We start from the raw sequence: 27,538 nt of genomic DNA on the forward strand, positions 1-27,538 counted from the left end.
CGCCTACGAAACTCTTCGGTAGATTTCATGGCTTCGCGGGATATAAATACTAATTTTGCAAAATCACGTGCAATGACGTTGGGCCTGACATCTGGAAACCAGAGAACCCAATATGGGAAGACAATGAAATCAGCATGGTGAAACCCTTACCCCATCCAGGGTCTTATTTGATGATAGGGGCACTTGGGTTTCACAGAGAAAAGCAAAGTGGAATGCTCTGGCAAGAGTCACCGTAGCAGTTCTTGACTTTGCAAAAAGGTTGGGGGCTAAACCAATTCAAGCTATATTAATTATTTATAAAGCCAAGTGCATGGCGGTCGCTTGGTTTGCGTCTGATATTTAGTGTTATAAGGAGGCGAGCGATCTCCAAATAGTGGTGAACACGTTTCTGAGACACCTGCTTCAGTCCCTCAATCCGCACCCTCCTACATTGTCCATCAGGAATTGGGGGGTGGTTATGTCTCTCACCTGCTTGCACTGCCCCCAATTTTGCTTTGGATCAGCCTCTGAATTAACCCAAAAGTTGAACTGAATCTCCAAATCGTTATCGATCGTCTGACCTTGGACAGGGCAAACAGCACCCTTTGGATTCGCTATATTAAGATCTTAGTAGAGAAATTGGGGCCGTGAGTTATTTGAGTCTCCAAAGGGCTGTAAGAGGAGCTTTGTCTTGGGTCAAAAAACAATATTTGTACATTGAGTAAAGGGCCGAGAGATCCAGGGGGCTTCTTAAACTCATTGTGCGGGCCCATATATCATCAGAAACGACCCTGTTACCAGAGCCTGATTTAATTGGAATGACAATTCCTCACCCCGCTTTCTAACAAGGTTCAGAGTAAGTTTCTTACAATTTCCACTTATGGAACCTCAGGCGTGGCGTAAGACGGAACCTCAGGGGTGGCGTAAGACGGAACTTCACGGGTGGTGTAAGACTGAGGCTCAGGTGTGGTGTAAGACGGAACCTCAGGGGTGGAGTAAGACAGAACCTCAGGTGTGGTGTAAGACTGAAGCTCAGGGGTGGCGTAAGACAGAACCTCAGGGGTGGCATAAGACAGAACCTCAGGGGTGGCGTAAGATGGAACCTCAGGGGTGGCATAAGACAGAACCTCAGGGGTGGCGTAAGATGGAACCTCAGGGGTGGCATAAGACAGAACCTCAGGGGTGGAGTAAGACAGAACCTCAGGTGTGGTGTAAGACTGAAGCTCAGGGGTGGCGTAAGACTGAAGCTCAGGGGTGGCATAAGACAGAACCTCAGGGGTGGCGTAAGATGGAACCTCAGGGGTGGCATAAGACAGAACCTCAGGGGTGGTGTAAGACGGAACCGCAGGGGTGGTGTAAGACAGAACCTCAGGTGTGGTGTAAGACAGAACCTCAGGGGTGGTGTAAGACAGAACCTCAGGGGTGGTGTAAGACAGAACCTCAGGGGTGCCATAAGATGGACCCTCAGGCATGGCGTAAGGGGAAACCTTAGGGGTGGCGTAAAACGGAACCTCATGAGTGGGTGAAAGGAAACCTCAGGCGTGGCGTAAGACAGAACCTCAGGTGTGGCGTAAGATAGAACATCAGGGGTGGCATAAGACAGAACCTCAGGGGTGGCGTAAGACAGAACATCAGGGGTGGCATAAGACAGAACCTCAGGATTGATGTAAGACAGAACCTCAGATGCGGTGTAAGACGGAACTTCAGTGGTGGTGTAAGACTGAAGCACAGGGGAGGCGTAAAAGGGAACCTCAGGGTTGGCGTAAGACAGAACTTCAGGTGTGGTGTAAGACGGAACTTCAGGGGTGGCGTAAGACGGAACCTCAGGGCTGGTGTAAGACAGAACCTCAGGTGTGGTGTAAGATGGAACTTCAGGGGTGGCGTAAGACGGAACTTCAGGGCTGGCGTAAGACTGAAGCTCAGGGGGGTGTAAGACGGAACCGCAGGGCTGGCGTAAGACAGAACCTCAGGTTTGGCGTAAGACAGAACCTCAGGTGTGGTGTAAGATGGAACTTCAGGGGTGGTGTAAGACTGAAGTTCAGGTGTGGTGTAAGATGGAACCTCAGGCATGGCATAAGACCAAACCGTAGGGGTAGCGTAAGACCAAACCTCAGGGGTGGCGTAAGATGGAACCTCAGGTGTGGTGTAAGACGGAACTTCAGGGGTCGTGTAAGACAGAACCTCGGGGTGCCGTAAGACTGAAGCTCAGGGCTGGCGTAAGACTGAAGCTCAGGGGTGGCGTAAGACAGAACCTCAGGGGTGGCGTAAGACTGTACCTCAGGGGTGGCGTAAGACGGAACCTTAGGGGTGGCGTAAGACGGAGGCTCAGGTGTGGTGTAAGACGGAACCTCAGGGGTGGCGTAAGACGGAACCTTAGGGGTGGCGTAAGACGGAGGCTCAGGTGTGGTTTAAGACGGAACCTCAGGGGTGGCGTAAGACGGAGGCTCAGGTGTGGTGTAAGACGGAACCTCAGGGGTGGCGTAAGACAGAACCTCAGGTGTGGTGTAAGACTGAACCTCAGGGGTGGCGTAAGACTGAACCTCAGGGGTGGCGTAAGACTGAAGCTCTGTGCCCTTGTGCGTTGCAACATTCTACTCAGGACACACCGCATTTTATAAAGCTCTGTGATCACTATTGTTCTCTCCGTAAACATTATATATTACCATAATTAAAAGATAAAGGTTTTTTGCAAGGAGGACCTGCTTTAATTACCTCCAGATGTTAAATAGTCCTCTGGAATGCTTTAGTATTGCAAGTCTTTCAGTTGTGGCTGCGAGGGAAAGGAAAAGACGGGCTTTAAACAGTTGCACATCTGGGCTCTATGCATGAATGGTTGCACTGTTTGATGTTGATTTTACTGGATACATAGTGATATTTTTATGAGTGAGATTTTAGGGGATGATTATTTATATATTTATTCTTGATGATGTTATTTTTATGCTTGATTTTGCGTCTGTACTTTTATGGTTTTAATTAAATGAATAAAGCACTTCGACTGACAGTAGGCGCTATGCATCCCTAAGAGCAATGCTTATCTCCAGCAACGTCTCACATAGTGACCGTAATTCAAATATCAGAATTGGAAGAAAGAGTCCATCGAACGTACACGGGTGGATTGATAAAGAGAGGATTGCACATTCGCCCAGCTGATGGGGGTGCGTTCAGATAACACGCCTGTGTGTAGATCTAATGTTAAATAGAAGGGGCGTGGCATGATTCAAGCGTGCAAACGTGTAAATGAATACCAACAAACACAGTCAAAGAAGTGTCCTGGTCCAAATCACTGGCACTAGTGGCATTCAGCTGTAGCTCAATCCTTCAATCAAGGGCTTATAGAGCGCAGCTAGGATTTCAAGGCGCTGCTATGTATTGATAAGTTGCATCGCGTGGAATGAGAAAGCGCTTTGACTGCAGCAGGGATAGATATGGGCCAATGGTCGCAAAGATTCAAGTACGAAGTGTTCATATACACATCACTCTCAGCTGTCAGTTTCAATTACAACTGTTTGTGAGCTGACTGAGTGGAACTAACATGAGATCGAAAGCAGCAACATCATGACGTAAAGTGCTTGAGTGCAAGACAAGAGCAGCAAAGGTTCACATTCTAAGGTTCACCCAGCAGGAATGAAAGTGCAGCACACACGCAGGTCGGCAGCAGCCAAGCTACGCAAACAAGTGTTCAATTGTAATGTGGCACTGATCACATCTAATCTAATACTCACTGGCAGCAGAACCAAGATATAAAGTGCTCGCGTAGAAGTCCGTGACAAGTTAATTGCAGCAAAATGTCATATTTATTCTGCACTTGTGCAGATCACTAGCAGCAATAAAAGTGCACTACAGACGTACCTCACTCGACTTGATAGATCAAAGATGAGACACATCTCATAATGCACCGGGCCAATATCAACTCGATAGCAGCCAAACCGTATAAAGCGCTCAATCGCGATCCGCTGGCAACATTAACAACCACACAGGATGTGCAAGTGCCAGTCGTAGATGCCACATTCCACGTCAAACAACCATTGCACGTCATACGCTCCAATCATCAATCCACCTTCATGTCTTTCAACGTATGCAGAGCATTGTCATAGATTGAGAGGCGTGAGGAAACTACAACAGCCACAGTACCTTGATTTTAGGCAAACAGCAAAGATATCCTATAAAATGCGTGGACACTTAAAGTAAAAGTTTCGAAGTGAAATCGTCAACGAGCTCGACTAGAGGAAGTTCAAGTCACAGTACAATGCAACGTAAAGGTTTCTCTATAAATATAAAGAGCATACAGAGAGGAGTGGAACAAAATTCCTCATGCACTAATCAGCATTGAATAAGCATGTCTCTATCCATAAATACAACAATTTTATCCATAAAAAATCCAATAGCACATGTGGGGGAGGCATCATGGTGCATTAAGGCTGAAGCACTATAATAGCTCAGTGAGTTATACACGGAAGAGAGACGCACTCAATCAACTGTATTTAACATGATCAGTTGCCCACAGATTGCGTAGGTGGAAACTGTTCCCCTCAAATGTGGACATGTAGCTCAGCATCAAGGTTATAGCCCCGGGGTTTCTCTGTTCCCAACAAGATTATAATTTTATACTCACCTCTGCGTAATCTAAGTTCCCGATCACCCTTGCTTTGCTTTGATATCTTTAATTCCATAGCAGCACAGACATTTGGGATCTCTTTGATGTATCTCCCAAAACTGTTTGGTCATGGGATAATTCCTGCCCTGCTTGTTTATGACCCTCACGTGTTGTGAAATATCGACTTCCACCTTGATTGTACTTCCAATCGATCTCATTTGGCAGTCACATTCGTGGACGTACACAACAAAGTCAGTGATTCAAGTTATCTTCTCCATTATTTTGTGAGTTTGTTTCTCAAACGCCTCTAATGTGTTCCTATACACACCATGTGTGCAGGCCTTGCAGTGATCACTTTTCCACAACCCCAGATGTTTCTTGGTTAGCCAGTTCTGCTTATCACTGCTGATGAACATACTTCTTGTTAGGATATCCCCTAACCACTTGATTTTCAAGAAGTTATCTGTGGTCTTTGGCCTATTTTAGAGTTGATGTGCTCGTCATTTCAGAGACTGTGCCCGTTCCTTGTAAGCCATTATCTCAAATGATGATGCTCGTCATTGTATTCCAAGAAGAATTGAATTGGGGATTGGTCTGGACCGGTGTCATCTGTAGAAGTGGAACTGTGAACTTCATTTCGTCCACTACCAAATAATAATTGGTCTCTTTTCTTGGATCGCGCTCTCTGATAGGCCTTCTTCAAGATCTTACGGGTATATCTCCTCTCCAGGAATCTTTTCACCATGGTCTTGGCTTCAGTTTCAAAGTCATTGTCTGAAGAGCAAACTCTGTGGGCTCGGAGGTGTTGACTGTATGGAATGCTCCATTGCAATGCTTTAGGGTGTCCGCTATTGCCATGTAGAATAGAATTGCAAGCCGCATCTTTACGATAAATATGGGCATTAATGGTGTAATCCTTAACTTCCAAAAGCACATCCAGAAATTGAATAAGTGTTGCACTCTATTTGGCCGTGAGTTGAATGCTATACGCATTGTGACTGAGTTTCTGGCTATATTTCTGCAGCTGGGCCACTTCTCCTTACTAAATGAGAAACACATCTTCAATAAAGCGTACTCAAAGTACAACTCTGTTCATATGATGCGCAAATTTATCTGACCATGCCACATCCTTCTCTCACCATCCCATATACAGATTGGCATTTATGAGAGCAAAGGAGGCGCCCATGGGGGTGCCTTGTCCCTGGAGGTAGATCTTGTTGTTGAATAGGAAGACAATGTGAGTGAGACACTATTTCAGCACCATGGTAATCGACTGAGTATGCTGAACAACGTTTAGGAGACTGTGCTCTCAGAAAGTACTTAGAAGCCTCTATTCCAAGGTTGTGTTTGATATACGTACATAGGCAAGTGACATCATGGTGGCCATGATGTATGTATTATGTCATGGGATATTATGGTTTTTGCACAAGAAATCATTGGTGTCCTGAATATAGGAAGGCAAACCAGTGATGTATTCACATAAAACCAGGTCTAAACACCGTGATGTCTTTTTCAGGAGATTCCACAACGCTCACAATTGGTCTTCTTGGAGGATTGTGTTGTCCTTGTGAATTTTCGGTAAAAAATATACCTCAGGGTTTTGTGCATGGTTCACCTTCAGATAAGCATATTCTTCAAACTGAATGGGGCCGACATCAAGTCACTTCTTCATCATCCCATGATATTCCAATCGATGTTCGGTTATTGGAGTGAATTTGAGAATCTCATTATGGTCTTTAATATTAAGTTATCTGTTCGCTTTCCCCACGTAGCGATCTTAATTCATGATGATGATGTTTCCTCCTTTGTTTAAGAGCTTGATGATGATGGACTGACTGTCCTTTAGTTGGTTTAACTCTTGCCATTCCTTTGATGTGAAATTCTTTATTCCTTTGTGTCTGGACGATCTCATGTATTTCTTTAGTTCTATCTTTTTATGAACGAGGTGCAAGCATTTTCTGTTTTCACATGCTACCATCAAATTCTAGTGACCACCTAAAACAATTAAAGTGATCGTGCATTGATGTTGTCTCCCACATCATCGAGATTTTCAACGACTCTGAAAAATATTGTGGCCAAAACATCGACCACAACAAAACCTTGGACATATACGTATATGTAGCTGATGCACACATTAAGGAATCTAAACTCCACAATTATGCACCTTGATAAGATGTGTCCACACTATTCTGACTAGGCCCGGTGGAACTTTTCTTTCTTTGGTGTAGGTTTGTAATTTCTGGGATTTCGTTTTACGCTTTTTCGTGAAATGTCTGAAATGACTCCATTTTGTCACATCACATAATTTTGCTCCATTTGGCGAAAAATCCCATCACAGAGCATGAGAAAAACACAAACGAACAGAACCTAGGCAGCTACTATTCCCAGTCAATGCAATTTAGCGCTATGTTTTTGTTGCAAAATGCTTCCTCACGTCGAAAATGGACACAAGGATGAATTTCATGCTAAAAATTAGCACTAAATGTCGGGTTTGCCGTTCACATAATTTTACCCATATTTTGCATAATGGGAAATGATGCAGATTTTGCAAACTCCAAATTCTGCCATACATGTGAGTATTGAACCCGTGGCCAGACACATGTACCATAATCTATGTTATAACACCCACCACTTGCACTTACAGTAGACTCTAGAAAACCTACGTTTAGGGTTAAGAATACCATTATGTACGCGTCACCTTGTAACTAGTTTGCTGATTTTACATAATTGCAATTTCAGATGCTTGCAGTAGACAATAATTATAGAGAAACAGGTCAGTTTGAAACGTCTCTCGTTGCTACAGAAGCGCAACCAACACACATCACAATGGCACAGCAACACCACAAGCCCCCTTTGGATAAGTCTTTCATCTACAAAGCTACATTTCCGGCCCAAAGGCTGCTTTCTGCCTTCCTTGTCAGCTGCACATTAATCTAATCCTCACACGCCTCAAACACAAACACTTTCATTAGAGACACATCCTTTGGGGGACTTCTTTGCTCCTGGCTTGAAAAGACCTTGTTCTGTTTTATTGCCAAGGAAGTTTCCCTTGGCTGGCAGCGGATGAGAGAGTCCCAGCTGGCCATTTACAAATGGTTCCCTTAGAACTTGCATCTGCTGCCTACAAGGCGTCTTAATCCAGAACGTGCCCCTCTCACCTTCATATTTAAAAGTGTGCCTCTTTATCGGGAGCCGACGGATGGTGTGCCATAGGGAGCCAGGACAAAGGCACGAGGCAGTGACGTGCTTCTGACGTCATGGTGGGACATTCCAGCAACAAATGAACTCAACTGGGAGACATGCTCCCTGCACCCAAACTATAAACTCACTCATTTCCTGGCAGCTACACTGGTAAGGACTTAAATGCATGAAGGAAGTGACGCAAATTAGCACAGCCCCCTACCCCCAAACCACCAGGGGTGCTCAAGAATTCTCCCACTGAGAAAACCCTCCATGCAATGGGGCCAAGCCATAGTGTTTACACTTCAAACAGACTGGCAACCAACCCATGTGTTTCACAGACAGTAGGAAGGAGCGAGCCTAGCCACAGCGCCCCCGCAAACCCTCCCCGTGGGTGTGGATGGGTCGCCGCCTGTATGACACCGGAATGGCTTCACCCTCATTATGAGCTGTGGTCGAGCTCCCACAAAATCAATATAAGCTAGCTCCTCAAATGAAACAGATTTATGTGACCTCCCCACTCAATCTTGTGGCTGGTGGCAAAGACTTTCGCATAGAAAATTACATATGTTGTACGTCAGTAACACCGAACAACAGTTACAAAGGAAAAAAAAGATAGGCTCCTCAAACCAAATTTAGTTACAAAGACCACAATGCAGGGATTATATGGTATTTAACATCTAATGTAAGAGCCAGGAGTTATGATAGTCAACCAAGGGCACTCTTGCTAGTAACAACATTAGAGATTCCAGAGAGCTGGTTGTGATTCTCCACAACAACCACTAGGGGGCCAGCAGGGCATTTGTTTTTGGTACTAAAACACAGCAATGTTCCCATGCAAAAGCTTTGAAAGATAACAATTTTGGGGGAATTGTTGTCATTCAAAATATAGTTTACCTCATTTGCAGCAAATAAAGGAATCTATTGAAAGAAATGTTCAGCTCATGAAATGTCTTCTCTGGTGCTCAGAGGTGCCCAGACTTCCAAGGCAGGGTTCTTGGCACCAGGCCATGCACCCACACTTCTAAGGCAGGGTTCTTGGCACCAAGCCATGCACCCACACTTCTAAGGCAGGGTTCTTGGCACCAAGCCATGCACCCACACTTCTAAGGCAGGGTTCTTGGCACCAAGCCATGCACCCACACTTCTAAGGCAGGGTTCTTGGCACCAAGCCATGCACCCACACTTCCAAGGCAGGGTTCTTGGCACCAAGCCATGCACCCACACTTCTAAGGCAGGGTTCTTGGCACCAAGGCATGCACCCACACTTCTAAGGCAGGGTTCTTGGCACCAAGCCATGCACCCACACTTCTAAGGCAGGGTTCTTGGCACCAAATCATGCACCCACACTTCTGAAGCAGGGTTCTTGGCACCAAGCAATGTACCCACACTTCTAAGGCAGGGTTCTTGGCACCAAGCCATGCACCCACACTACTAAGGCAGGCTTCTTGGCGCCAACCCATGCACCCACACTTCCACGGCAGGGTTCGTGGCATCAAGCCATGCACCCACACTTCCACGGCAGGGTTCGTGGCATCAAGCCATGCACCCACACTTCTAAGGCAGGGTTCTTGGCACCAAGCCATGCACCCACACTTCTAAGGCAGGGTTCTTGGCACCAAGCCATGCACCCACACTTCCAAGGCAGGGTTCTTGGCACCAAGCCATGCACCCACACTTCCAAGGCAGGGTTCTTGGCACCAAGCCATGCACCCACACTTCTAAGGCAGGGTTCTTGGCACCAAGCCATGCACCCACACTTCTAAGGCAGGGTTCTTGGCACCAAGGCATGCACCCACACTTCTAAGGCAGGGTTCTTGGCACCAAGCCATGCACCCACACTTCTAAGGCAGGGTTCTTGGCACCAAATCATGCACCCACACTTCTGAAGCAGGGTTCTTGGCACCAAGCCATGTACCCACACTTCTAAGGCAGGGTTCTCGGCACCAAGCCATGCACCCACACTACTAAGGCAGGGTTCTTGGCGCCAAGCCATGCACCCACACTTCCACGGCAGGCTTCCTGGCATCAAGCCATGCACCCACACTTCCAAGGCAGGGTTCGTGGCATCAAGCAATGCACCCACACTTCTAAGGCAGGGTTCTTGGCACCAAGGCATGCACCAACACTTCTAAGGCAGGGTTCTTGGCACCAAGCCATGCACCCACACTTCTAAGGCAGGCTTCTAAGGCAGGGTTCTTGGCACCAAGCCATGCACCCACACTTCTAAGGCAGGGTTCTTGGCACCAAGCCATGCACCCACACTTCGAAGGCAGGGGTCTTGGCACCAAGCCATGCACCCACACTTCGAAGGCAGGGGTCTTAGCACCAAGTCATCCACCCACACTTCTAAGGCAGGGTTCGTGGCACCAAGCCATGCACCCACACTTCTACGGCAGGGGTCTTAGCACCAAGCCATGCACCCACACTTCTAAGGCAGGGTTCTTGGCACCAAGCCATGCACCCACACTTCCAAGGCAGGGTTCTTGGCACCAAGCAATGCACCCACACTTCTAAGGCAGGGTTCTTGGCACCAAGCCATGCACCCACACTCCACACTTCCAAGGCAGGGTTCTTGGCACCAAGCCATGCACCCACACTTCTAAGGCAGGGTTCTTGGCACCAAGCCATGCACCCACACTTCTAAGGCAGGGTTCTTGGCACCAAGCCATGCACCCACACTTCTAAGGCAGGGTTCTTGGCACCAAGCCATACACCCACACTTCTAAGGCAGAGTTCTTGGCACCAAATCATGCACCCACAGTTCTGAAGCAGGGTTCTTGGCACCAAGCCATGTACCCACACTTCTAAGGCAGGGTTCTCAGCACCAAGCCATGCACCCACACTACTAAGGCAGGGTTCTTGGCGCCAAGCCATGCACCCACACTTCCACGGCAGGTTTCGTGGCATCAAGCCATGCACCCACACGTCCACGGCAGGGTTCGTGGCATCAAGCAATGCACCCACACTTCTAAGGCAGGGTTCTTGGCACCAAGGCATGCACCCACACTTCTAAGGCAGGGTTCTTGGCACCAAGCCATGCACCCACACTTCTAAGGCAGGGTTCTTGGCACCAAGCCATGCACCCACACTTCGAAGGCAGGGGTCTTAGCACCAAGCCATGCACCCACACTTCTAAGGCAGGGTTCGTGGCACCAAGCCATGCACCCACACTTCTAAGGCAGGGGTCTTAGCACCAAGCCATGCACCCACACTTCTAAGGCAGGGTTCTTGGCACCAAGCCATGCACCCACACTTCTAAGGCAGGGTTCTTGGCACCAAGCCATGCACCCACACTTCTAAGACAGGGTTCTTGGCACCAAGCCATGCACCCACACTTCTAAGGCAGGGTTCCTGGCACCAAGCCATGCACCCACACTTCTAAGGCAGGGTTCTTGTCACCAAACCATGCACCCACACGTCTAAGGCAGGGTTCTTGGCACCAAGTCGTGGGTTCACCTTTGAAGAACTCTCTTCCCTGCTTCCAAACAACTTACACTTCAGATTTAAACTCTAAGGCCCTTGTTATGTAATAAGGGCTAAATTCTAATCTCTGGGCAAATCTGTGCGGAATTACCAGCTGTGTGGTCATTGTCACACCCTCGCACTTCCCCCTGAAAACTTCCAACAAGGGAAAGACGCTAACGTTATGAGGGGAAACGACTGAGACGAAATGGCAAAAAATGCAGAATTTGGTGTTAAAATCTTATTCAGCGTGTCAGTCCTCATGTTCCTGCTTCAAACTCAGAATAAGATATTTTTTCACCAAAAGTGGTAAACGCCCTCACCCTAGGGTGATCGTATTTACCATGTGGTGAATTCCCCGCCTTATTCTGACATTCAATCCTTCATTGAGCGTTATATTTTAGTTAACCCTGGGCGGAGCCCTCGGCTTTGCCCGCAGAGTGGGCGGAGATTAGCCTTCTCGTGGAGAAGGCAAATCTCTGCACATTCCGCAGCGCATTCTTGCAGGAAATGCGCATGCGCGGGGGCACGCGCAGTTTTCTGAAGCATTACCGGTATGGCGAGGAAGAGGAGGAGGGCAGCCTGGGGATGCAGCGGTACACAGGTAAGTGGTTGTAAGTTTATTTTTAATAAACTTACAACCTCTTAACAGGGGGGTGGAGGCGGACGGTGCAGCGGAGCTCCACGGCGGCGGTTTGCAACTCCGTGGACCTCTGCGTAGGCCCGATACGCACACTACACCCCAGGATAATTGTAATATGAAATGCATTCTCGCATCAATTTCTGATATAAAGAGGAATTTTACACTCAAAAAGAGCAGCATTTCTGCAGCTGTTCGCACCAGATTCTCAATTCAACAAAAAGGTGTAAAGATGTCCCGCCAGGGTTCTTGGGGATTATGGTACAAATACACGGAATACGGTCTAGAGGGGGGGTCGCCCCGGGTGGGAATGCTAGCTCTGCATGACTTGTGCGGGAAAGGAAAAATCCCTTTTTATATATAATCCTCACACACCCTAGTGGTGTCACTCTTCATCATCTGGTTCACCCCGACTCCTAAAGGTCAGGGTGGGCTCAACCCTCTCAATGGGCCGGAGCAACAGAGGGCAGTTTAGGCGAATAGCTGGGGCCACCCATGACGAATGTGTGACTAAAGGGAGCCCCATCCCCACTCCTGAGACATTTGATACCCATAAAGGGTGGGGGGCAGATTTACAACTTCTGGAGCATCCCTGCAAATCAGCAGGGATGCGCCAAGAAAGATGCGTCACGCAAAACTACCCGTGCACCACCATGAATGCGCTGCATTTATAATGCGGCACGCCGTGGCGTACGGATAGGCAGATGCGTGACGCATCTACCGGCGTGAGGTTGGCGCAGTGCGAGAGTCGTGTCGTGGGCGTGACACAACTCCAGCACTGTTCCAACCCGGCTTATCTCCAACATGCTGCGTCCCGCCTTACGCCTGCTTCAAGCAAGGAAAGCTTCAAGCAAGGAGACGCATCGCTGCTATAATGCAGAGATGCGTCAGTTTCTCGTAAATCTGCCCGGATGTTTCCTCGGGGCGTTAGAGGGTTTTGTTCTGAATGTGAATGGGGAACACTTTCAGCAGGCTCACATTTCGGAATTTGGATTTTCACACTTATGGAACTTGTTCCTTTTGTCTGCATCTTATGAATGATTTTTTTTAATTAAATGTCAACAATTAAATAATCAAATTTTGACCATGTTTTGGACTTTGTGGTTGGACCAAAATGCTCAAAAATGGTAAAAAAACAGCAGCTATCCTGGCCACTAGAAGAATGCAGCGGAAATGTGCCTTGGGTCCCATAATGCATTTCTCAGCAGCATTGAACTTAAAGGAAACCAGCAACATTTCCAAATGTAGTTTAAATAATCTGAATAATCAATTAGATCTGATCGCATATCACTTCACTTTGATAACTTTATTTCGGTCAAGGACCATAAAAGTGTAATAAAATATATACAAGCACAATAATAAAACATAAATACATCAGAATTAAAAAGTTATTAAACTTTGGTTATCAAAGGAATAATAAAGGATAAAAGCAGTAGTCCATTATTTCTTGTGGATAAATACAGTTCTTCTCCGCCACATGCCAAGTAAAAACCGGGAGATCGCATATAATTTTTCCAAATCTAAATAAAACATTTTTATTTTACTTGAGGCTTCCAGGCGCTTTTTCCTTCTCGTCCGCCATCTGAAGTAGATGATGGCCCCACAAGTTAGATCTACTTGGAAGGGACAGCAGAGGAACCAGCAGACAGAGACAGCAGAGAATGCAGCAGTCAGAGAGAGAGCCCCAATCTAGGAGACAGACCCCCAGCCTCTGACAGCAGAGGAACCAGCAGGCCTCGCGGCAGACAGCAGCGCTATCCTGTCGGTTCATCAGGCTTTATAAAAATGTCCATCACAAATGCCAGTTTTTAATTTCTGTTTTTTTTTTTACAAAAATCAGCTTCAGTTCTCAACAAATGTGTAAACTTTGCTTTCAAATATCTGCAAATTAGTTATTCTTGATGCTTCGGTTCATCAGTTCGGAAAATACAGACTTCCCCACCAGAAGAGTTTCTTTCATTGTACATAAACGATCCCTTCCCCCCAACGTTCGTGAGTTCCTCCGAACACCCCCAGTTTACCTCCCTCCAGGTACCAGTTCACATTTACAGCACCTGCCCTCTCTTGACCCTCGAGCACCAGCTCCCACTCTCGTCAAACACTCACAGGTGCAGGTGCTCTCGTGGGCTGAGGGTGCCTCACGTGGTGCAAACACATCCCAGGGACACCCCCAAGATGCCCACCAGGTGCCAGTGGGGGATGCCAGATACCAGCCATGTTCACATAGGGCCTGGTGTGTGGTACCAGGTCTCAGGGATGCCCACCTCAGCTTGCCCCCCCCTTTCTACCACACCCTCGCCTCAGTGCCTGAGCATGAGCAGGCTCAGCTATATGTTGGGGCCCCTCTAACTGTGTGGAGGGGGGGGGGCTCTGCAGTGTGCCTGTAGCTGCAGCTTGTGTCTTTAGCTGGTGAAGATGCTGCTTCCTGCTTCCTTTACCTGCACGTTGGAGCGAGGTCCCTGCTCAGTAGTACCTGCTCAGTCGTACACATTCATTCTTAACCTCCGTACACCCCCAACACGCATGTCCAAGATACTCAGCATGCACGGTCATAGCCAGGGTGAAGCTCTTCCGTCATGCCATCATGTCCAATCATCACTTCCGGTCGAGCAGCGAAGACAAAAAAAAAACCTTCCCACATAATACTGGAAGCCACTCTTTTAAAAAAAAAAAAAACCTCCCTCCCAACTCCAGTACAGTCACTGCGCCCACCCAGCTTAAACTTCAATGTTTCTTAAACTGTTTTTCCCAAATGTTAAGCTTAGGGGCACCTGAACCCATTGCAGTGGGTTCCGTGCAGCTCGAGACAGAATCAGGCTTAGCCTGAGGGAACTTTAATACCAATAGGAGATTTGTAAAGCACTTGGTTACACCGGACGGTGTGTCCCCACGCGCAGACCAAGACCTGCGTAGACTACTTTAGACATTCAGGGCCGGACTGGGAACCCAAACCAGCCCGGGCAAATGTTGTCAGACCAGCCCCCAAAGGATGAGTTAAATATAACACGAGTGCACACATTCACCGTTGAACACAGCCAAGAAACTGAGACCAGAAGGACAGACCATTCTGAGGATGTTAGCTTCCTCCACCCTCGGAAGTGGCAAACCAGGGCCGACTTTAGCGCTGGTGGCGGCTGGTGCAACAATATTTTTGGGCGCCCCCAATGACATCGTCTTCTACAGATTCCCACACTATCAATCTCCAAGAGAGCGCCTCATCTCTCCTCAGCCTTCTCTCACATGTATTTAATTTGTTTTATAGCGCCTCTCCTCCCAGTGTAGGGTGTTGGAGCACTGTTCATCACATCTATAGAGACAATCAATCATACGTGTGTAAACCAGTGTATAGAAACGGTCCCGTAAAAAAGTAGGAACATCCATACTGTTAGTCATTTTTGTGGAGTGCTTGGTCTAGAGAAGCACAAACTCAGGTTTCTAAACATAACACAGTGGTTAGGCCTGGCCTTACCATTAATAATTCATTTCTACCCAAACAGACCCTTTTTAGAACATTAGGATAATGACAGACAGGGTAAAAACATAACTTTTTAAGCTGTATCGTGCAGTTAGCATGCAGCTCTTAGATGGCAGCCCAGGGCTCACTGTGCAATATTACGAGTGTAACTTATGAACCTCAAGTAACAAAAGGATCTCTGTGGCAAAAGCAGCAACCCACTGAGCTGTCCATATGAAATACAGTGCTGTGGTCTGCGGGTGCACGTGCTTTACAGCAGGCACGTTAACCCTCTGTGCTACTTTATGCTGAGTCAAAACTGCCACTGGTCAAACCTGCGCTGCCTCTCCTACAGGAGGATAGGTCACCAGAGTTATCAAGATATGTTCATTGTTGCCTGGAAACTGCTGGATGTAAAGAGAACCCTGCAGCAAGTGCTTCCAAACCCATAACAATTTGCAAAACACAGTAACCCCCCTCCCCCTTCCCCAGTTCATCATTAAACCGGTCCCTAGTAAAAAACACGCCCCCCAGGAACAAAACCTGCTCCCACCCTTCCAGCCTCCTGCGGAAAGGCCCGATGCCTGGGAGGGCCAGTCCGGCTGGAAGACATTTCCTGAAAAGGCCGATGACTGTAAAAGACAACTGATGCCGAGATAAGCACCTGTCTGGATACACATCTTTGCCTGGACGAGCGGAGCCAGTCTGTGACCCCTGTCCTTCAGGTGATAATGGATGCACGTGTCAGTCTGCGACCCCTGTGCAGTTGTCCTTCGTGTGATAATGGATGTACATGGCATTCTGCGACCCTTGTGGGTGTCTTTCATGTGATAATGGATGCACGTGGCAGCCTGTGACCCCTGTGCAGTTGTCCTTCATGTGATAATGGATGTACATGGCATTCTGCGACCCCTGTGTGGGTGTCATTTATGTGATAATGGATGCACGTGGCAGCCTGCGACCCTGTGCGGGTATCTCTCATGTGATAATGAATGCAAATGACAGCCTGCGACCTGTGCGCAGGTGTCCTTCATGTGATAATGAATGCATGTGGAGCCTGCAAACTCTATGCAGGTGTCACCTTGAATGCACTTGGCAGCATGCGACCCCTGTGCGGACGTCCTTTCTGTGATAATGGACTCACGTGGCAGTCTGCAACCCATTTCCACGTGCTCTTCATGTGATAATGGATGCAATGGCAGTCTGCAACCCCTGTGCAGGTGTCCTTCCTGTGACAATGAATGGATGTGGCAGCCTGCGACCCCGGGCGTAAGTGTCCTTCCTGTGACAATGGATGGATGTGGCAGCCTGCGACCCCTGCGTAAGTGTACTTCCTGTGATAATGGATGCACGTGGCAGCCTGCGACCCCTGCATAAGTGTCCTTCCTGTGATAATGGATGTATGTGGCAGTCTGCTACCCCTATGTAGGTGTAACTATGGATGCACGTGGCAGTCTGTAAACCTTGTGCAGATGTCCATCATGTGATAATGGATGCACGTGGCAGTCTGCGACCCCTGTGCAAGTGTCACCATGAATGCATGTGGCAGTCTGCGACCCCTGTGCAGGTGTCACCATGAATGGACGTGGCAGTCTGCAACCCCTGTGCAGGTGTCACCATGGATGCACGTGGCAGTCTGCGACCCCTGTGCAGGGGTCACCATGGATACACGTGGCAGTCTGCGACCCCTGTGCAGGGGTCACCATGGATGCACGTGGCAGTCTGCGACCCCTGTGCAGGTGTCACCATGGAGGCACGTGGCAGTCTGCGACCCCTGTGCAGGGGTCACCATGGATGCACACGGCAGTCTGCGACCCCTGTGCAGGTGTCACCATGGATACACGTGGCAGTCTGCGACCCCTGTGCAGGGGTCACCATGGATGCACGTGGCAGTCTGCGACCCCTGTGCAGGTGTCACCATGGATGCACGTGGCAGTCTGCGACCCCTGTGCAGGGGTCACCATGGATGCACGCGGCAGTCTGCCACCCCTGTGCAGGGGTCACCATGGATGCACGTGGCAGTCTGCGACCCCTGTGCAGGTGTCTCCATGGATGCAGTGGCAGTCTGCGACCCCTGTGCAGGGGTCACCATGGATGCACGTGGCAGTCTGCGACCCCTGTGCAGGGGTCACCATGGATGCACGCAGCAGTCTGCCACCCCTGTGCAGGTGTCCTTCCTTTAATGATACATTTAAGGAGTATCATGAAACATCAATAATCAGAAGCCAACAAACAGAGAGTAACTGGTCCACGGACCAAGAACTGGACAGAAAAAGTGTCCCTCGGCACCCTGGATGGAGCATAAACACATCGCGATTAAGAAGGAGCACATGGCTGACCCATATCCCATCGCACTGAGAGGACTGCGCATGTAAGGGAGAGAGGGGAGAGCGTGAGCAGCCCTGAGTTTAGAAACTCCTGGGGTCAGCAGTGGATACAGCCTCACATGCTGGGTTCCTACATTTGAATTCACCACCTAAGATCTTAAAACAGGCTTTCCTGGGGCTTCTTCATGCTCTTGGCAGGAGGTTGAACCAGTGCTTGATGCAGACATGTCTAATCACAGTAGCATCAAAGCAGAATTCCAGCAGTGAGACTGCTTGTGCCTATGACAGCATGAACCACGAATTTAACTCTGGTAAAGGGCTCCTTCACTGTCATGGCGGTCTTCTACATCTTACAGACTGGCAGCTGCCAAGAAAACAATGGGCACTGGGGCATTCCTATCTGAGGTGGCATGACTTGGAACAAGATTCACCGCCAGAGGAAAGAGGCAGAACCCCTCCCCAGTGCTTCTGTCCACTCCGGTTGACCCGGTGCACCAGTGTTGTCCACCTCACCAGCAAGTTTAGCGACAGCATTCCACGCTACTGGCGAAAACTGTGCTTTACCAGAGCAGAATGACATAAAACAATACAGCATGACATCACATTAGATAACATTACAAATCCACACACCTATCGTCCCCCATTAACTCCCCATTTCTTCTGCATCTCACCCAGAAGCAGCATCAGCAAAGTCCCTGCACGCAAGCGTCTCAGCGGCGTAGAACTCAGCGCTTGGCGTCCAATGGATGGATCTTAAAGGCTCTGACAACATGGACCCATGACTGTCTGCAGAGACTGCAGCACCCAAGGAACGCCACTGAGTGAGTATGGGGTCTGCATCAGACTCCCCAACCTGAGGGGGTCTGCTGTGTGTGACACACACTGCATGGGGACACAATGTGGCTTCATCACTCTTTGCTCACAACCGGTAACCTTCCGGGAGCACAGCATGTCACCCTCAACATATGAAATACCCCACACATGTCTGGGATTGCAGTTCGAGGAACACTCCTAAATCACTCATAAACCAAAGAAAGTGACATAGAGGCAAAGACTGGTATTCAAAGACTTCTTCCACCAAGTTGTAAGTGTAGAAACTATAGTAACTTACCTCAAAGTGAACTGATCCACCGTTGAATTGTTGGCAATTGTCACATACACGTGGATGGTTTCCCCTTGTTTGACTGGCTTCGATGGTAACCAAATTACGACATTAGGATCCAGCCTCAGCTCGCTGAGCTGGGAGGTTTCCGGGGTCCGGTAGAGACTGACCGCGCCAATCTGAAGCAGATGAGACGTTCTGTCGTCCACGCCGTCCTTCCCAGCTCTGATGGCGTTGCCTTTTCGCACTTCCTCAAAGGTACACTCTCCATTCTGATCTTCTGGCTGGACGGCGTAGTACAACTCCACAACGCTTACTTCGGATGAGTCGGGTGGCTTTTTCCTACCTGTCCCTGGGGCTGAGGGGCTAAACCAAGTAGGGAGCAGTTCCAGCTCTACCACACACAATCCCAAGGCCCCCTTCAACCTGCAGCTTCCTTTCAGCTCCCTTGTATCCCGAAAGGCGAATACTCTGAGGCACGGCAGCCTCTCATTGGCTGTGTGGTCATCCCAGTCTCTTCCCACCACATGGAACAAGACCTCGATTTTTGGCCGGCTGGGATAAATCTTGTCATTGATGATGTGTGCTTTGATTTTCCAGTTAAATGTAAATTTATTGGTAGACTCAAAAAGAGGTGAGATGGACAGCAGGTCTTGTGGCACCCCTTGTTCAGCCGAGTAGGGTCCGTAGCTCGTGTTCAGTAGAGGCAGTCGCTTCGCTTTGTAGATGAAGAAGCTCTCGACTCTGGACTGTAAGCTGGAGTTCCTCAGGAAATCCTGGTTTGCATCTTTGAGGAAGAAGGCTGACTCGGCTCCGAGCACTTGGTAGGTTGCAGGTAGATACGCAGGAGATGCAGAGAACCTTTGAGCGCTGTCTGGGATCCCTCGACTCTCGGTCCCTGAAACAGACCCAGAAAGAGAGGAGTGAGATTGAGCCGACACTTGTAAACACAATAAACATAGTAGTAGAATAGTTCCATCAGGTTCAGTTTAACACATTTTACAATATATGAGTACACCAGCTCAAGAGTGAACACAAATAAGTATTTCCAGCATTAAGCAACAATTACAAATCCAATTCTTCACTTCACAGACATCTATTTGTCTCTATCAGCCGGACATTTGTACACGCCTTTTCCAGTAGCGGATCACGGAACTCAGGATTTATGTGAATCAGCAAATGATTCTCCAGCTCTAGGACTGACATGTGTGAGACAGGAATTTTTCAGATGATTTATGAGAAAACCGGATTATTGGTTAGGGTGGGTGAGGCCTCACCACGCAATATTGCCAATAACTCGTATCTGGTCCAGTTAGGTTTCCTTAAACCCAACCTTAGCTCAGTCCTTGATAGGTGTAGAACAGAGCAGTCCGGCTTAGTTCAAAGGAAAACCAGTGTAAAACATTTATCAGTGCCAAAACAGTCACTAAGTAATAAAATAATAAATATAATAAAAGCCCCACTCCAATTTATATTTAAAAAAAAGTATATTTGTATCTTCAAAGAGACTCCAAAATGACAAAAATCAGATGCAGAGAATCGGAGTTATGATTTTTTCAAGGTCTTTATAAAGGTCTTTATAAATTACTGCTTTCATTTTAAAAAGTTAAAAAACTTTTAAAAAGTGTGTCAATCAGTGCATTTCACTCTCTCATAAATGTCTACTAGAACTTAAGGGCAAGAAGTTGGTGACTTTAAGGACACCTTTGCACTAAAAGTTACTATAATTCTGACTTCTGCAGTAAGACAGGTTTAATTGTAACAATTAATTTGATACCTTCAAGTATTACATTTGGTGGTCCCATGGGCTTGTGAAACTCCATGTTAGCCAAGGGGGCTACCTGGTTTACTACAGTGAAAAGGATCATTTTGAGGTTTTACTGTCAGGATGTGTAAAGTTTACTTTCAACATGTCCTTCTTTTTAATATCTGGCGCCCTGCCTTACGGGTGACGAAGGTCTGCTATTGGGGGTGACTTACAAATATCAGATCAGATCAGAAAGACTTTATTCGGTTATAAATCTTTGACAACAATAAAAGTACATTAAAAAGAAAACACAATTCATAGTCTATATACATATGTCAATCAATACAATAAATAGATTAAAAAATACAGGGACTCATATCTAAAAAGTATTGTGATGAAACAGTTATTGTTTGTCTTGAATGAAAAACATTTTTAAGAAATACAGAAACAGATGCCACTGAAAATATGTCTTCCAGTTTCTGAATGGCTAGGAAGGCAAGTCTACATTGTCTAAAATCCAAATATATTAAAATGGGAATGATCCACCTTCTCCTCGGTACAGTATAAAATTTACAAAAAAATAAAATATGAATGTCTGATTGAGTGGAGGTATTATCACACGGACATTTACATATACAGGTAGACCAATCATTAATAACCGGAAAACTTAATAATCTAAATAAAATCCCAAATCTAAATCTTGTCAACAGAAACCTTTCGTATGCACTCATCCGCAGGGTTAAATAAGGTTGTATATCCTGCGAGATTAAGATCAATTGATGAGCAATCACAGTTTTTTTGGACATTTCAGTTCGGTCTCTTTGATTGGCCAGAAAAGTAATACATAGCCTCTTCAGCTCTTTCCTAGGGGTTCTTATCATTGACATAGGATCATCGTAAAATTCCGGGCAATTCAAGCTGTAACAGAAAGTTTTAATGTAGCTCAGCCATTTTACTCTGTGAACACCCTCTAGTTTTAGAACATCCTCCAAGATAAGACGATTCAGATGGCACTTACAAATAGTAAAAAGGTTGGTTTGGACGTGGCAAAGGGGTCATTTTGCCGTGAAGAGCTGACAGTTCCCCAGCCGCCCGACTAGACCGCAGTAAGGCCTAGATACATATTTTCACTTTACCAGAGCCGTGGTGGCACAATTGCTGCATTCCGCCGGTGGCTTTTAACTTACTAGCTCTGGGTACAATGTTACCACGTGCAATGGATGTATAGGTAAATTGCATATGTAAATCTAGGATTAGCCAATGGCACAAACACTTTGAGGGGTCAGAACACATGCACTGGGGCTGGGTCAGCAGGGCCCAGTGCACCTCAGAGTTAAAACAGCAACATCAGTCCAATGTGGGGGGTGAACATGCAAAAAAGACCCCTTTCATTAGAATTCTGCTTTGCTAATTGTGATTTATTTCTTATGTTGCAATTCTGTTTAATTGTATTAATCGCGTTTTTTATAGTGAGAACTAGAACCAGCCAGTGAGCAGAGCATGCCAGAAAAAGAGAGAGGATTAGTTCAGGATGAGGGCATGTAAGGCACATATATTGATTCATTCTTTTTTATAACAAACTATTCTTTGGACAGCTCTGTTTATAAAATCTGGGGTATTCTTCCAATTGGGGTTCACACAACAGCTGTGACAATTATAGCACTGTCAATCCTTAGCGGTTTCACAACAGGTTCGGTCTGTGACATTACATGAGGTCAGTGTTGCCAGAAATTGGGGTTCGCGATCCACTTTGGGGTAACGAGCTGAGTTTTGGTGGGTCCCAAAAGTCCAAGCAATAAATACAGATGCCTTTAAATCCTGGACATATCTTGTCACCCTTGCTGTGCTTCGAAGACAGAGGTCCAATGCCAGGCTTTGTCTTCTGACACATTACTGCTTCTGTTTTTAACACGGGGACTGGTGTTTCAAACTCCTCGCACTTTGTGGTCGGAGAAAGAAAAATGAAGTGAATTATATGACACTCTTAAAGAAGTGCATTAAGTGTGAAACGAAAGCCTACAGGGTGTCATTTTTTCGTAACACACATCACAATGTAAATACCAGTAAATGAATAGTACACATTAAGCAATTCGGAAAGCAAATAGAAAGCCCTTTTTGTAATTAGGTTTTGCCTAGCGGAAGCTGCGCTCTGCGCAGCTTTTCCGCGCAGGCGAAATCCTGTTGATAACTGTAGGGTGCTTTGGTTCGGCCCTCGTCGTTGATTGGCTGGCTCCGTAAACGGAGCCTTGCCATTGGACGAGGGGCCTGTCCGTCAATGCCGGACCAGACACGGGGGCGTTCCCGACATTCTTTGGCTTTTGCCGATGTCACGGGACGCCGGGAACGCCCCCGTGTCTGGTCCGGCATTGCCGGCACTTCTGCGTCTCTCGTAACCCCGTGACTGGCCGGCCGGCCAATCCTAGCGAAAGTATCCTAGCGGAAGTGCCCGCCCCCCGCAGCCCGGGGGAAGAAGGAGAAGAAGACAGCAGCAGTATGGCGGCGCCCGCGGGGCTCCCGTGGCCTGGAGGGAACCCCGGGAGATGCGGAGGACGTTGCCTCAAAGGATCCCTGGAGGTAGTGTGTGGCTGCCTTCAATTGAAATCCCTGTTTCCTAAACCGGTTTTACCAGGAAAGCTGCCTGGTTAGCGGCAAACCAAAACAAATGAGGGATCCAGCAGGGCTGCGCAGTGTCACCATGCGAGTGTCCGGGCAGGGCGCTTTGCTGTCCACCGCCTCGCAGCATAGATGCGCCGGAGATTTCATGGAGAGTGGCAGAGCGCTGGTAAGATGGCGGCGGCTGGTGGGTCCTCCCGAGTGTAAGGGTCTTCGGCTGGAGTACTGCATGGCTGCGTAGTTAGCCGTGGTAGGCTGAGCCGTTCTGTGCGTCAGCAGGTTTATCTCTCGCCTGGGCCTCGACGGGAGTGGGTTGGGAAGGGCTATCTTAACTACCATCTTATATAATGATGACGGCTCCACTTGGGTTCTTAACTGTAAAGACCATGGTCTACTCGTATCAATTCATGTGAGTGACTGTCGGTTACGTAGTGGAGGGTCGCGTGACTAACGGCTCAGGGGTAGGGTGGTTACGGGAGGCTGTGTGTCGGGCGTGTATGGCTCGCGGGTATGGTGGGTCGTTTAACCGTGATTAAGCGGGGCAGAGGGCCGTACGACTGGCGGCTCCGTGGTATTTAGCGGTACGGAGAATCTTGTGACTACGGGTAGGGCTGGAACGGCAAGTGATGTGACTGGCGGGTTCGGAGGGTAGTGTGGGTACTGAAAGCCGTGACTGGCTGCTCCGGAGTAGGGCGGGTACGGAGTCGTGTGGCTAGAGGCTCCGAAGTAGGGCCAGTAGGGAGGGTCGTGTGGCTGGAGGCTCCGGGGGATTGCGTCGGGTGCGGGGTTGTGTGACCGGGAGTGGAGTTGGAACGGAGGATGGTGAGCCCGGTGGGTATGGGGGTAATGTGACAGGGATGGGGCGAGTACGGGGGTGGTGTGACTGGCGGCTCCGGGGTTTTGCGGCCCGTCCGGTTAGTCGTGTGAATGGCGGGGGGGTAGGGCGGGTGATCATGATGTGGGCGGTGTTGTAAGATGGCGCCGCCGCCATCTTGTGCAGCCCTGGCTCGAAAGGAAGTGACTGGTACACCAGGGCGTTGAGTGTAGGCCGGGGCAACAATCCGAGCACGGACCGTCCGACCTCTGCCTTGGACCAGCGAACACACATGGAGACCGCACTGCAGACTGGATCCTTCTCAAGAGCCTCAAAGGCTCATTAGAACTCGTCGCTGATACCCTGGGCTGACAGAGCCCCTCTCCACCCCCGCCTTGACCCATGTGACTGATGGTGATGGACATGTTCAGGGAGGCCGCCCTTGAGGGTATTGTGGCACGTGTACTGATTCCATCAAATTCCGCCATTGACACTGAAAGGTTGGGTATCGCTCTCGAGAAATATGTTCACTTAACATTTGCCGTTTGCAGGACTCTTAACGTGATCAGGCAATGTTGGGAACTGACTGCATCATCGTAGTAGAAGGTTGCCGATAAGCACAGTGGTGAATCCCAGGCTAGCTACTAAAAAGTACAATTAAAACCAATGACGTGTTCGTTGCCTTCAGAGTCCGGATCCGATAAAACTCTTAAACAAGTTAAGTTCTCTTATGTAGCTTTCAGCACCCACAAAGCATGAATCTTTTCGAAAAATGCAATGTTTAGACGCAGTGTCTCACTTAGTTTGCCTTCCCTTTTGGCTATCTAGGGCGATTAAAGGGAATAGAAACAACGGATATGACTAAAGGTTACTCAATCTGCCATGTTGTATAAAATGTGCACACGCCTTTACTAATTTTTCATGTTTTAAGGACTGATTCTTTAACAATAAAGAAATAAAAACAAATTGGATTTTTGACCTATTAACTGTTTGCGTGTATTATGTAGCTGAATGTGGCTGTCAATGCCAGTTTAATAACAATTTTTTCTTTCTTGGTTCCAGCAGCTCTGGTTTTTCAGGTGTACCTGAAAAGCAGCGTGTAACAGGTCAGGTTGGACGCCATTTGAATCCTGTTGTGCACATAGGGGCAGGGGATTCTTCTGGGAGTATTTTCCATATGGATTATTAAAGGTAAAGCACTCTGCTTTCTCCCCCACTCCATCTCATTAGCACCGGCTCAAGTGTTAATTGCAACTTTTTTCTTTTTTGGTTTAATTAGTTGGAATGTATCGATCCACCATGAGTCGGTGCACAGGTGTGCCGTCATTAAACTACCACTCTGGTAATCTCGTTGAATAATTTAGTAGAAGTTGTCGAGTGCTATTGGAGACACCTTCCATGATTAACGAATTGAGACAGGTAAAAAGAAATCCTCTTTGACCATTCATACTACTGTACAAAAAAAGCTACTGCAAGCTTGCACTTTTCCCCCCCATTGTTTTTAGGCTTCAGTTCTTAAAAAGCAACATGTAAGGTAAGCACGCCCTTCAAAGGCTACATTTATCTGTAGATTAAATAAGCTGCTGGAAGCACGACAGGCTTGAATTAAAACTCCCGAAACCAGCTGAATGATTGAAACCTGCACAACCCCCTCAATTGAAACGATTACTGTCAAATTATGCAGGAATGCGTTCATCTCAGTTTATTATCATTTAAAAATGTCGGCTTTGGATGATCAACTGCATCTTATTTGATATTTTCACAATAAGTTTTTGCCAATTACCTGGCTGTAGAATTACCAATTTTTTCCCGTATAATTGATACTTATTTTAACCATAAAGTTTGTAGATCATAAGGAAAATTTCACCTGGTTATTCAGCCAAACGCTTTATTCGAAAATTAGCAGGTCTCCTTTAGGTCCTTACTAATTTTTTTAGGATATTAAACTGCCACGATGCGATTAACCCCTTTCCCGGACAAGTATGGGTTACATTTTATGAAGTTAGGCACGTCGTACATTTATCTTTTTATTACCATAACCCCTTGAATTGTGCCGCCCCCCCTTCCATAATATCATTGGCAGTGCCAGTGTGCATATAGTATTAGGGCTGCCGTGTTTACCACTACTCCATGACCTGTAGTTAATGGTTTTCTAGCCCGGTCAAGTTGAACTCTCAGTTTAAGCTTTCATTTTGATGGTTGGATGGTCCCACAGTTACCTAGACCTAAATGGTAAGTGGTAATTTCAGTAGTGGGAAAGGCACCCAGTGGTAGGTGTCCGTTTGCAAAGAGCTGCCTGAAGTTACTGCCGATGGTAACCGTTCGAGGTCGGAATGACTTGTCAGGAGTTCATCAACAATATCATTGCTTCACACCAAATCCGCTTGCAAGTGGTAATCATTCTTTGTCAACAAGAAGCCCTGCTTCTAGAAACGTTCAAAGATGGGAGGGAAACCGGCCTGTTTTTGTAATTAACTTCTTCCTTTAAACTATGCAAATACAATGCAACCGCTCTAAACTCAAACCGAGATGCTTAACCATAAATCTTTTATGTGCATCAGCATGAAATAAGCGGTGCTTGACTTTTTGAAAAAATGTAGGTAATTTGACTAGTCCAAGTGAGGAAGTTTTAAAGCATCCAGAAACACTGCTTGCGTTCAGTGCAGAAATCAAGACGGCATACGTGGCTATTTGAGGCGCTGGTATGATAATAAAGTAATCATTATACAGATCAATTTCCACAAAAATATAGCTGTTAATTAGGGGGATCTTTCAGTCAATACCGTACCTTTAACTAGCCACATGCATTTTGATCGAATTTAAAGATATTGGTATGGCATCAATGAACGATTAAACTCCAATTACTATCTGATAGCTGTGTTCTGGTACTGTGGCAGCAATTAATAAAAAATGCACATTTGTGAGCTTCAAAGGGACAAACCTCAAGCGCATGCAGGTTTGAATGTAATCATTTGCCTTGGACTATTCAAAACTGAAGCCATTCAATTGCAGCTGTCACGTCGTATTGGTCTTATCGGGGGGATTGAGTTGAATTTGAAAGTGCCTAGTTTTATAGATATTTTTGGGTTACTTGTATGATGCTCTACGCATACCGTTGCATCCAATCATGGCTGCTCCTGTTTTTTAACATCAGTGAACCAAGATGATGATGTTAGGTAGTGGAAACTGTCCAAACTGGGGTGCAGACAGCCCCTCTCACCTTTCAGCCTGGTACCACTGCACCAGCCGCACTACTTCCCTACTGACCGTTCTCCACTTCAGCCCCGTCTAAATTACAATTCCTGCTTGTGACCCTTTTGCCTGCTTGTGCATGTTTTCGTGACCCTGTTGCCTGCTTGTGCCTCCGTGTGCCCCTATTGCCTGCTTGTGCCTCCGTTTTCGTGCCCCTGTTGCCTGCTTGTGCTGTGTGGGTGTGTGTGGAAGGCTCTGTGTGGGTGTGTGGAGGGCTCTGTGTGGGGAGCTTTGTGTGGCTGTGTGTGTGGGGGGCTCTGTGTGGCTGTGTGTGTGGGGGGCTCTGTGTGGGTGTGTGTGGGGGGGCTCTGTGTGTGTTTGTGTGTGTCATTTGCGAGAGATAAAGCTTGTGGCATTGTAAATGACAATGC

General features: G+C 47.4%; 1 protein-coding gene across 2 annotated transcripts in view; it reads right to left on the bottom strand.

Moving 5' to 3' along the window:
• Positions 1 to 27,538, bottom strand: part of TMEM132C (transmembrane protein 132C) — a 1,238,854-nt gene that overhangs the window by 944,227 nt on the left and 267,089 nt on the right. For both annotated transcript variants that reach the window (XM_086942679.1, XM_086942678.1), the window contains exon 2: positions 18,751 to 19,639. In XM_086942679.1, the coding sequence (XP_086798805.1) occupies positions 18,751 to 19,639 (889 nt within the window). The remainder of the gene's footprint in view (positions 1 to 18,750; positions 19,640 to 27,538) is intronic.

The sequence above is a fragment of the Lissotriton vulgaris genome, chromosome 11 (assembly GCF_964263255.1).
Source record: "Lissotriton vulgaris chromosome 11, aLisVul1.2, whole genome shotgun sequence".
Lineage (NCBI taxonomy): Eukaryota > Metazoa > Chordata > Amphibia > Caudata > Salamandridae > Lissotriton > Lissotriton vulgaris.